The sequence below is a fragment of the Podarcis bocagei genome (genome assembly GCF_964188305.1).
Source record: "Podarcis bocagei genome assembly, chromosome: 3".
NCBI classification, from domain to species: domain Eukaryota; kingdom Metazoa; phylum Chordata; class Lepidosauria; order Squamata; family Lacertidae; genus Podarcis; species Podarcis bocagei.
Genome location: NC_138127.1, coordinates 88854035 through 88866171, shown reverse-complemented (window position 1 = coordinate 88866171; position 12137 = coordinate 88854035). Strand labels below are relative to the sequence as shown.

The 12137-nt window shown below is 38.8% G+C and overlaps 1 protein-coding gene across 1 annotated transcript in view; it reads left to right on the top strand.

The window, feature by feature from the left end:
- LRPPRC (leucine rich pentatricopeptide repeat containing) overlaps nucleotides 1-12137 on the top strand; it is a 116609-nt gene that overhangs the window by 14775 nt on the left and 89697 nt on the right. The window contains exons 3-11 of the mRNA XM_081188406.1: nucleotides 1658-1780; nucleotides 2641-2762; nucleotides 2860-2918; nucleotides 4058-4144; nucleotides 5084-5210; nucleotides 7259-7403; nucleotides 8206-8363; nucleotides 9348-9453; nucleotides 9551-9658. Coding sequence (XP_081044532.1) covers nucleotides 1658-1780; nucleotides 2641-2762; nucleotides 2860-2918; nucleotides 4058-4144; nucleotides 5084-5210; nucleotides 7259-7403; nucleotides 8206-8363; nucleotides 9348-9453; nucleotides 9551-9658 — 1035 coding nt within the window. The remainder of the gene's footprint in view (nucleotides 1-1657; nucleotides 1781-2640; nucleotides 2763-2859; nucleotides 2919-4057; nucleotides 4145-5083; nucleotides 5211-7258; nucleotides 7404-8205; nucleotides 8364-9347; nucleotides 9454-9550; nucleotides 9659-12137) is intronic.

Below are 12137 nucleotides of genomic sequence, written 5' to 3'. Positions count from 1 at the left end.
GGCCAGTGGCAACTAGAAATGATGGCTAATAGCTAAGCAAGGCAAAAAGTTATATACTGCTTTGCATCAGATGTTGTGGAGCCCAATTTTATTCTTGCACATGTATTCAGTCAGCAGATAGTAGTGAGCTACTCTTTTGAGGTTACAGGCTGATTAGGCAGTATGTATAGAAAGTTTATTATTTCCTAACGTAAAGCTTTCATTGGGGAAAACTTTTTAGAAATTCCTGAGCAGTTCCCTGTAAAAGTGGGATCAGTAGCTTGTTTCTTTCTAAACTGAAATAAAGAACATGAGTGTTATTTCAGCTTGGCAAAGTTGTTCAGCTTACATGAAAGGAGCACTGATCCACCCCACCCCACGCTGTGCTCCCAGTGAAGAGCAGAAGCTCGGTATATATATTCTGCATAAACAGAGATCAACTTAAATCATTAATTGTCATGTCTGCACTGCTTATTGCATCACTTCATTCTGGCAGTTAGGTTGCTTAAAACACATTTTTTTTGGTCACCTTCTCTTCTGTTCTCAAATCTGATGCATAATTTGGCTTTATTTGGGATGCTATCTGAGCATTTTTAGAAGAACTTTTTCAAAAAATAATTCCTGAGAAATGTGACACTGTGCACTCATGTGTTACTAAATCCTTCATAAATATGCTACAAATGTATTGAGTTGTTCCAGGAACGAGTGTGTGCATATACACATTGGCACTTGCATACTACAAACTATAGGCAAAACAGGCTCAGCTGCATATATATGGCACTAGAGCACATTTTATGTACATATGCAGTGGCCACACTATCAGAATTTTGAAGTTAAGCTGACTTTCTGCCTCCACATATTTGTACTGCAGGACATAGTTGCTCCATTTAAAGTGTACCATCTGGGACGCTTACTGTAAGTCAAACTCTTCAACAATAGTTTGAGACACGTCAGGAAAACATGGTGGGTAACACCCTACATTAGTCATAACCCTTTGAAATTAATGGACATGGCTAACTTAGGTACATTAATTTTGGAGGGTCTATTCTGAGTAAAACTTGGATACAACCCAATGCCTCTAGTTTTACTATCCTAGAAGATATAATAAAAAAATAAATAAATAAAACAATTTTCCAGTAGCACCTTAGAGACCCTTAGTTTGTTCTTGGTATAAGCTTTCATGTGCTGGTATCTGAAGAAGTGTGCATGCACATGAAAGCTTATACCAAGAACAAACTTAGTTGGTCTCTAAGGTGCTACTGGACACACACACACACACAGACACACATATATATATTTCGGTTGCATCAGACCAACACAGCTACGTACCTGTATCCTAGAAAATGTTACAAAATGCATGCATGTTCAAATACTTTCCCAGGTGGTATGTCTAAGCAGCAGTTCTAAATTAAATTAAAATAGGAAGCGAGCCCCATTGAACACTGTGGGGCTTATATCTGAGTAGATACACATAGGATTGAGTTCTTAATTCCCCCATGTTGCAAATCTTGACCCGCATCTCCTTTTCTGTTGTCAGATGTCACAGAACAGTGTGGATATGCGTTTCTAAACTTTTCAAAGCTATGCGTAGTCCCCCCCCCCTTTAATAGATTTTATTGCCTTCTAGGTTACGTAGTGATTGTTCATGTTGTGTTTCATGTATCTTGTTCTAATTTAGGATACCCAAGTAGTAACCAGGCCCTACTGTTGTTGAGAACCTGTGGTTCATTATTGCCTGAGCATCATCCAGCTGAAAGAACAGAACTTGCCCATACCATATGGACCCAGATGAAAGGACTAGGTATTCTTTTTCTTAAATAAGTCATATGAATGTTATTTTAGCATGTGCTTTATTTTATTCTGGTGTAAAAATTAATGGAATTAAAATACTGTTAGATACTAAATGTGTAGCTGACATTATTTAAATACTTGTAGATACAACTCTTGGAAATCTGTTTTTAGATTCCAAGAGCTATACTGACATCTAGAGGTGTTAATATTAAAACCAAGCTTCGTTTTTGTGCAATGAAGTCAGGTAATTTGTTGCTTAACATTTTAGAGAGAGAGACTTTAGTTTAATATTGCTACTTTTTGCATTGCTAAACAATTATCCAGAATTCTGTTCAATATCCCAATTGCTCCCGCTGGTAATAGTTCTTAGAGCTTTGGTTTGTGAGTAGATATTAAATAGTGGTTGTGTTTAATACCAGACTTGGCTTAAGCATAATGTCAAACAGTAGTTGTATGCTACCTGAACAATATTTAGGCTTACATAGACCTTCCCCCACCATGGCTTGGATTTCCTCTATTAATACATGTAGCTGCAAACCATAGTCACAAATGGGAGTATAGAAGGAGGGTTGAGAATATTATGTCTGAACTGACCTTAATAATATCCATACTTCCTCAGTGTAATGAACAGGCTCTAGACTTAAGATGCGCTGTGTTGCAAACATGTGTTTAATGTTTGTTTCAGGCGTTGCATTACAAAGGTACACTGTTTAGTGGACTTAGAAATATACCTTCACGCACTTTCAGAAGTTGTGCGTTCTTATCTATGCCTAAATTTGTTGCTGTGATAGTATTTGCATTGAATTATTTTATCGTATTGAACTTCTTAATGTACTGAATTTTAATTTTTCTTTATAATCTCTTGTCAAGGTGTTGTGTACGATGTAAGCCATTACAATGCTTTGCTAAAGGTCTACCTTCAGAATGGGCACACATTCTCTCCAACTGAATTCTTAACAAAAATGGAAGAAGCTAATGTTCAGCCCAATCGAGTATGTACTTCTTTCGTAAAGGCATTTTTTTGGCCAACTTTTAACTCACCACCACTCATTAAATAGCAAGTCTTATTTTCGTCATCTTCTTTTGCAGGTCACTTACCAGCGGCTGATTGCTGCCTATTGCAGCAAGGGTGATATTGATGGTGCTAGGTAAGGGTTTGCATAAATGGACCTAAATATTTTAAAGCCAAAATGCATCTTACAGCATAATCCTTTACATGTTTACCCAGAAGTCTCATTGAGTTCAGTGCATTTACTTCTAGATAAGTATGTATAGCAGGGGCAAGGAACCACTGGCTTTTAGGCATTATTAACCAGGGAGGGGCACAAAGTCTCCCCATTTGATCTGCCTGGCCATTTTGTTCAAGCTCTGCCCACCTGCCAATCATCTGACACCTGATATGATGTCAGTGTGGACAAGTAAAAAGGCAACTGGGCTAGAGAGGCTTTTGAAGGGCTGACGATCAGCTCACTCTTGGGACTTCAAAGCCCCATATCACCTGATGTCCTAGTGACATTAGGTGATTGAGAAGTGAGCAGTCCTGCTTTCCTGTAAGATTTGGGCCATGGGGGGTAAGGAAGGCAAAGATTTGGCTAGATCCAGTTCTCTGCCCCTGGTGTATACGATTTCAGTGTTTATATTTTTAAACATGAATTAAAATTTAACAAACAAATTTCACTGATTGATTAATGAAAGTACATTGAAAAATATAAAAGCGATAACCTTATCCAAAGAAACAATACTTGGCTATGGTTATTTTCAAACAACCCAGCTGAATATTGTGACTTCTGAAACTGGCTTATTGAAACTAACCATAGTTAATGTTGACCACAGTTTTGGTTCTGAACAATGGCTAATATGCAACATTATTCATGTGAATGCAGCCGTTGTATGCAAGTGAAGAATTGGAATTTGTATAACTTGAAAGGAACAAGGTACAAAAAAGAATACCTAGCTAGTGGAGAAAGCATGGATGTGTTTTTATGCTGCACAGTACTAATTTAATCAGGAATTTCCTTTTTAGGTTAAAAGAGGAATATATAACAGAAGATAGGGTTAGGAGCAATGAACATACACTGTTTTTCCAGAATATGGTTTAAAATATTGGATTAATTGTCTCTTTGTATTTAAAATGGTAATCTCAAGGTCTTAGCTAACTCAGTATTACAAGACTTAAATGATACCTTATTTTGTTTTACTTCAGCATATAGTCTTCAGTATAAAGTACATTTGTTTTACTTGCATTTTCCAAAGAAAAACATAGCTGACTTAGTTCTTCATCTTGCAGCAAGATTCTTGGTTTTATGAAAAGCAAGGAGCTCCCAATCACAGAGTCTGTATTCAGCGCACTTGTGACTGGCCATGCGAGATCCGGGTAATTTATAGTTCTTACTCTTCTGCTTAAATTGCTATTTTGTCTTGAGTTAAGTGAATGCATTTTCTAATTTTTTAATTGTTACAAATAGTTACACCCTTCATATCAGCCCCAGTTACCTGACAGAGATCTTAGTTGTGCATAATGATGTGTTCAGGGATCTCTTGAATATAAAAAGCCGCCCCCCAACCAGGTGACTGTTTGCATGGGACAGTTTCAAAATTTGTAACCTTGACTGGTTTTCTGATGCATATGCTTAAAGGCCAAACTACATGTAAAAAACGATCTTAAGTGTATCTCATTAAATTGCATGAAAATTTTTAGACTTGCACATAGCAGCTGAAAGGAGGTGGAGGTGGCAGGTACAGCCTGTTTAGTCCCACTTGCTCCCTTCCTTCATACAAGCAATGAAACAAGGCAGGAAGCCACAACTAACTGTAGTTTCCTGTTTTGTACAGACTGGGAAATTGTGCAGGATTTGGAAGCCATATGAACTATTGCTTCCTATTTTGCCTTTTTAAAGAAACCAATAGCCATAGCTTCCCAGTTTAGACATAGCAGGAAGCTCTGGTTAACTGCAGATTACCGGTTTTGCCACTTGAAGAAGGGGAGTAGAGAACCGGTAGCAATGGGGTTGTATTATTAAGCCAAGATTTGATTGTGCTGATGTAGCCATGCAGGTGAGCCAGCCTTGATGATTTTTCCCCTTCCATTGATTATCTTTATTGGGACTTGCCAGAGATGGCAGATGCTCTGTCTGTTCCTGTCCTATATTTCATTCATTCCTTTTCCCACAGCTGTTTAATTGAATAAAGAGCTCATTGTTGATAAATTGTGACACCCCCCCATAAGCTCAAGTCTTAATACCAACCACAACCAGTTTATAACATTGTATTTGCCACTATATTAAAAAATATTTTTTTTTTAAACACTTCACAGGGATATGGAGAATGCTGAAAATATCCTTTCTGTGATGAGAGATGCTGGCATTGAACCTGGTCCAGACACTTACGTTGCACTATTGAATGCATACGCTGAGAAAGGTGACATGAGCAAAATTGAAGAGGTAATACACACCGTCTGCAAAGCTGCAGCTCTGTCCAGAAAAGATTTTATAATAGTCATCACTTTTCATTCATGCCTTTTCCCAAATGGCTAGTAGCTAATTCTATAGGAAGTGTAATACAGTGGTACCTTAGGTTACATACTCTTCAGGTTACAGACTCCACTAACCCAGAAATAGTACCTCGGGTTAAGAACTTTGCTTCAGGATGAGAACAGAAATTGTGCAGCAGTGGCAGCGGGAGGCCCCATTAGCTAAAATGATGCTTCAGGTTAAGAACAGTTTCAGGTTAAGAATGGACCTCCGGAACGAATTAAGTACTTAACCCGAGGTACCACTGTATGTTGAAATTGTGCAGCAACTAGTATTCTTTGGTAAGCAGAGAAGGTAGTGGCTTACTCAAAGCTGCCTATTCAATTTGTGTGTTTGCATACACTGAGTAATGCTGTTAATTGTCCCCTATGTAAATGAGCCCCGCTTGGTATTTACAAGAAATCAAGAATATAGTATGTTTGGTGAAGCACATCTTTTGAAGACAACAGGCATTTTCAGTTGAACGAATTTTATGTGATGGACCAGTTTGTTGTTACTTTTTCTGCTTTTGTATTTTTCTGGTGCTTGTGATTTTACATTTGCTGCCCACATCTGTTTTCTATGTGAGTTAGTGGTATATATTTTTACAAAATATTTTTTTAAAAGAAAATCGAAATAGTTCCACAACTGACACACTTGGGCATTTCATGACACCACCTTTTAGTAACCACACTCTACTGGCAGTGGAATCCCAAAAACTGTGGAGATCTACCTATACATAATACTTTGGTGTGTCTGTCTTTTGACATGTGTGGATCATCTAAGATATCCAAACATTAATTGAGATCAGTGTTGGAAAAAGACAGTTGTGCTGAAGATGTGAGTTGGATTGTAGTTATCATGGGATAAAAAGTGTTGTTTATTAGCCAGGGCTTCAATGCAGTTAAAATGAACACCTTGACAGTTTAAACCTCTTTCTCTCCACCTGCAATGGATTTAATGATGACTACAATGCTTTCAATCTAAAAGGTCTTAAGTTTAGCAGAACTGTGCATTCTGCTGTTTTCCTTAAACCACAAAAATCAATACTCTTTACTACAAGGTCGTATATTTCAGAACTAACGCTGATACTTCTGAAATGGCTTTTTCTCTAGAGCGGTCCCTTAACATTCAGAGACACAATTGTGTCATGCGTAACACGGCACTCAGTTTCATTTGGCTGATTAATGCCTGGAACCTCCTGAATTTGGAAAACCAGTCTTGTGTTTTGAACGAATGCAATGCTACTGGAGCATACTTGCACATTGAAAAGGCAGTTCCAGCACAATATTTTGCTTCCATTGAATGGTTTTTGGAATCATTTTGCAGATATTGGCATAGTACAGTGGTACCTCAGGATGCAAACGGGATCCGTTCCGGAGCCCCGTTCACATCCCAAAGCGAACGTAACCCATGTCTGCACATCTGCGTGTGCGCGGGTCACGTTTCGGCGCTTCTGCGCATGACATCATTTTGATGGTATGCGCATGCGCGCGCGGCGAAACCCGGAAGTAACGTGCTCCGTTACTTCCAGGTCGCCGCAGAGCGCAACCCAAAAATGCCTAACCCGAAGAATATTCATCCCGAGGTATGACTGTATATTCTCAACTATCCCATGAAGTAGATCCATCCTTGATCTTTTGGGCATTGTGTTATGACTGAACACCTTAACGTACAACACACCCACAGAAGTCAATCTAGATGCCCTCTTTGTGGAAGCGCCATAGGTCAGTGGCACAGAGCATTTGCTTCACATGCAAAAAGTCCCAGACTCAGTGCCCGCCATCTCCACTGAGCCACTGCTAGGCATTGTAGACAGTACTGAGCTAAGTACAAGACAGCTTCCTGTGTTCTTTCCATGTAGATGCAAAGGGTTACATTGTGGCCATAAAACTGATGATAATAAAAAAGATTAATACAGATCAATATTTATATCTATATGTAGTTTCCTATTACATTGTTTCTCCTTCCTATTGCAGATCCTGGGCAACATTGAAAAAACTGATGCCTACCTTTTGGACAAGGACTTAATGGACATCATTTTTACTCTTGCCAAGGCTGGACATCCTCAGCATGTACAAAACATTTTGGAGAAGATGAGACATGATAGGGGATACATTCCAGGTAATATTTTTGAAAGATGCCAACAAATCTGATTTGCTTAGTGGCACTAGCCTTTACTCTTCAAAAAAGGAAATTAATGAAAATGCATGGTTATTTCTTACTTAGTTAAGCAGTGCATCCATTTGGGTAGCTCAGGGTAGTAGCTGTGGAAGAGAGATATACATAAAATGTCTCTCTCAAATAGAATTGTAAAATGATACATAGTGTTTTTATAATCATGTCTAATTGGTGGTTATTCTGACTTGACTTTACACAGTCTTGGTGATATTAATCTATACTTAGCTCAGTTGATTAGAGCATTGTACTTCTTTACGAATTGGTAGTTCTCAGTATGGCACATGAGCAGAAATAGTCAAAGATTACATGGGTATAGCTACTGACTTAAAAAATGGCTACAAGCATCCTTACTCATTGAGCAGTGAAAGCCAATAGAAGCACTGAGTGATAAATTTGTAGATCTGTAGAGTAGTTATTCTTTGGAACTTTAGTTAATTTCAGTGGCTTTTATACATGGCTTCTTCTGAGTTGCACTGAAATATATCCACAATGCTTGGTAAGTAGTACACTGTAATTTATCAATACATTGTTAAGCACAGCTATTGGCCATAATGCCTTTATAACTGGACTATAATGTTTGCTTTGCTTATTACGCTATCATTTTCCATATAATGTGTAAATTGAGTGCTTAAAAATAAATGGTGTACTACTTCTGCACATTAATGTATTGGTCCTGCCCCCGACTCTTCCTAATCGTATTTGGTTTCTCTCCCCCCCCCCCCCCGTGCTGTACTTAACTACCTAGATGCAATGAATCTCTGTCTGAGTTTACTAACACACGGCTTAGAAGATACAGCTTTTCAAGTACTGAAGACATTCCCTTCAGGGTTGTCAGATGCCCAGAACGAAGGCAGCATAGACCGTGGCAACTTCTTCTTACGGCATTGTGCAAATTTGAACATGGTAAGTGAAGTCCTACGAAGGACCCTTAAAGCAGGGGAGGGAGACCCTTTGACATATTGCTGGACTCCAACTCTTGTAACACCTGACCTTTGGCCCTGCTGTTCGGGACTGATGGGAGTTGGAGTCCATCGGCTTCTGGGGGTTTACATTTTCACCACCCCTGCTTTAAATCAATATTTTTTTCTTAAGCAAACTGTTCACTCGCAAGGTCTGCTCCTCTCCCTTTTTCAAAGCTGTATTCTTTTCCTCATATGTCTCTCCCCATTCCACCCTATGAATCCTACTCTGATATCCACATCTTTAGCTTTCCCTTGTCTTCATACATAGCCTTTGTTCCACTTTCTATTCCTGTTCAAGTTCCCCCTCTGGAATTGGTCAGTTCCTCCTTGCAAGTAAGCCCGCCCCTCCCTATTGATCACTGGCTTCCTTGTGTTTCCTTTGCCACCCTTATTATGCCTTGCTTCCTCGCTTCTGGCATGCAGTTACATGAGCGACTCTGCTGCTCTTATCGCTGCTGGGATACTATGTGTTGGATGCATGGATTAATTCATAAACATAAGAACTTAAGAAGATCAGACTGAAGGCCTATCTAGTCCAGCATCTTGTCTCCCATGGTGACCAACCAGGTGCCCAAGGGAAGCCCACAAACCGTATGTGAACGCAGTAGTGTGTAGGCCTTCCCAGTCAAAGCCAGCACTCTCTTTGTTTCTCAAGAATATTTGAAGTACAGTGGACCCTTTAGTTACATACTGCTTTGGATACGTAACTTTCGGGTTACGAATGCGGCAAACCTGGAAGTTTATACTTCCGGTTTTCGCCGCGTGTGCTGAAGCAGCACCTCTGCCTATGGACTTTTCGGGTTGCGGGCGGACCCCTGGAGCGAATTTAATTCGTATCCGGAGGGTCCACTGTACTCATTCACTTAATTGTGCTGAATATTGCCAGTTGAACAGTGAAATTCTTAAACCTTCCATTTCCTTACAGCCAGTGGCTAAACTGAAACAGTTCTGCAGTGACATGAAAGAGCACGGCATTCACACTGCTCCCCTGCAGATGACTCTGTTGTGTGCGTTGGAGTTAAAGAAAACCGGTACTTTTTCTTATTGCTTGCCTCAGTTAATTTTTTTTACTACTTAACCCTGTTACAACCCCATTTATTGACTCTTTGACTTTCTTGATCTTTTCAGCTTTGGCTATTGATCTAATGAAGGCCATCAAAGAAGAAGGCGAACCCATCAGACCTCACTATTTTTGGCCATTGCTGGTTCACCACCAGAAAGAGAAAAATGTTCAAGGTTAGCATTTTAAAAATCAAACCTTAGCTTACTGTGCATGTGAACTTGTAACACGCAGCCCTGTAGGCCAAATGGGTTTGAGCACGAGAAACAGAATAATGTTGCAGTACAGGCAGCCCTGCTAAGGCACTATTGTCCTATTGGTGTGGTGATGTACATTGCAACAGTTTCTTTGTCATTACTTTTTCCAGCCTTTTTTTGTTTGTTTTGTTATGCCACTGGTAACCTTCTTAAATTTAGAACTCTTCAAGGAGTTGTGATTGTTTTAGCTTGACTGTAGCAAAAGTATTTGGTTTGTTACTATTTCCTTAGCTGTTTCTCTCTTAATATATCTTCTGCTCACCAAAATCTAAGGAAGCTTTTAAAAGTCGGGCTACATTGTGGAACCCTTGTTTTAAAGATAGAAAAATGATTTATATATTTTTTGGACAAGCTTTGCTCATTCCTATGCAGTGATAAGTTAAATGTGAGCTTAGTTACAATAATGAAAGCACAAAAACCTCCATTGTTGAATGATCATGACCTGACAGCACACTGATTGAAGGACTGAAATGTTCAATCTTTGGGATTCTTAAGTAGGTTTAAGCATTTAGCACACACTTTCCCCTGTTACACATGGGGATGTCTATAGGATATGAATAAGAATTGAACAAATATTAAATTTTAAAGTACAATATCTAATTCTTTGGTTTGCATTATTGGTAATTCAGAAAGAGTGGTCTGATAAAAAGATGCTTTTAACAGAAGTACTTTCCCCTTGGGGAAATTAAAAACTGTCTTTTTCATCTTATCTCACAGTATAATGTGCTTTAGAATGAGATGCAGAGTTGTTAGTGTGACATTGGGTGACAAACAAAATGCACAAACAAAAAAAAAGTGCTTTTAGCAGGCAGTTTGTATTGCAATTTTATTTTAAATATACAGTCGCATCCCAGTTTAGAAGAAATGCTGTAACAAGTATTCCCTAATTGTTTCTGGCTATAAAAGTGTGTCAAGCCTTTTAGAAAAACCTTTATAAAACAATATTCTGTTCTTGTTAACTCTTTAGGTCCCTGAAGGCACTTAAAAGTACTGGGCAAATTGTTCTCCAGCATATCATTTGAATCCCAGCATGTTGCAAATACATTGTAAAAACTCAGAGTTTCAGCATAGGCTTAAGTTCTCTTCTATCCACAAATAAATGGGTGAAGAGCTATGCACACATGTGGCCATATTCATCCGGTAAAATTTTATTGCACAATTTGCTCTGCTTTTATGCAGTGGTCAGAAGGTGTAACAGTTGATGGTTACGGCAAATGGGAAGTGAGGTTTGTGACATCAAATGATACTGAATCTTCACTTCAGAAGTCTAGCAATGCCACAAACCCCTAAGAAGCATCAGTTTAAAAACAGCAGCAAGGAGAAATGTGTAGGTGTCTTTGGCCACATAAAGGGAAATCTTTTCTAAGTTTGTACTTCAGCACTTCAAGAAGTTCTGGCTGTATGTACCAAGAGCATTCTCTGTTCTTGTAGCCATCCAGTCTCCCTTTACATTGTGCTATCTTCAGCATGAAGTTATCAGCGTGAATGCTCTTTTCTTCAAACAGGTTCAAGGCATATTCTTTCTTGCATATTGCTATGTTCATGATGCAGTTTTAACTGTAAGAGATCACAGGAATTGGAAGAATCAAATTGAAAACTGATGCATCTGGGGAGAAGAGCACAATATAAATAAATGTTATCTCACAAAGATAGAGGGGAAAAGTAATGCTGCATTAAAATTTCACTTGGTGGTGTCTAGTAAGTGGGCAGACTTTCAGTGTATTATGTAAACAAAATGTTATTTGAGAGGCTAGTTTTTGGTAGTTCAGTATGCAGTTCTATTTTGGATTTCAAGGATGAAGCAGATAATATTTATTGTGGTGAACTCCCTTAAAAGCTCTTAACAGCAGTGACATGTGTTTAATCTACAGACTTCCCTAGAATTTTCTGCCGTTTTTGTTTTTACATGAATACCGTAGAAGCGTGGTGTTGAGAGAGCTTGCCAAAACAACGCTCCACATAGCTTTGTACCCTATCGCAGATAGAAACTAGTTGCTAATAGTTTGGAAAGTTCTCCATTCTTAGCTGTTTGTTTTCAGCTTCTAAGACATCTTCAATTTCAGCAAGATCCTGAACTTTGATTACCAAGGTAATCAATTTCTTGCACATGAATGTTTCCTTTGTACCAACGGATTCAGATGAATTGAGAGACTTACACCTTTTGAGGCTTTGTGCTGAAATACCTACTCAGCCATAAACTTACTGAACCAGTTTGCATTAACTGCAAAAGGATGATTGGTCTTACCTGAAGTGTAGATTTGATAGGTTCTGTGGACTATCTCTCTGATCTTCTCTGTAAAGAAGTAGAAATGAAGTACTGTTGAAGGCAGAAACACTTAGGTGGCAGAGAGAGTTGGGAGAAAATGACCTGATCCGTCAGACAGGAGGGGAAAAAACT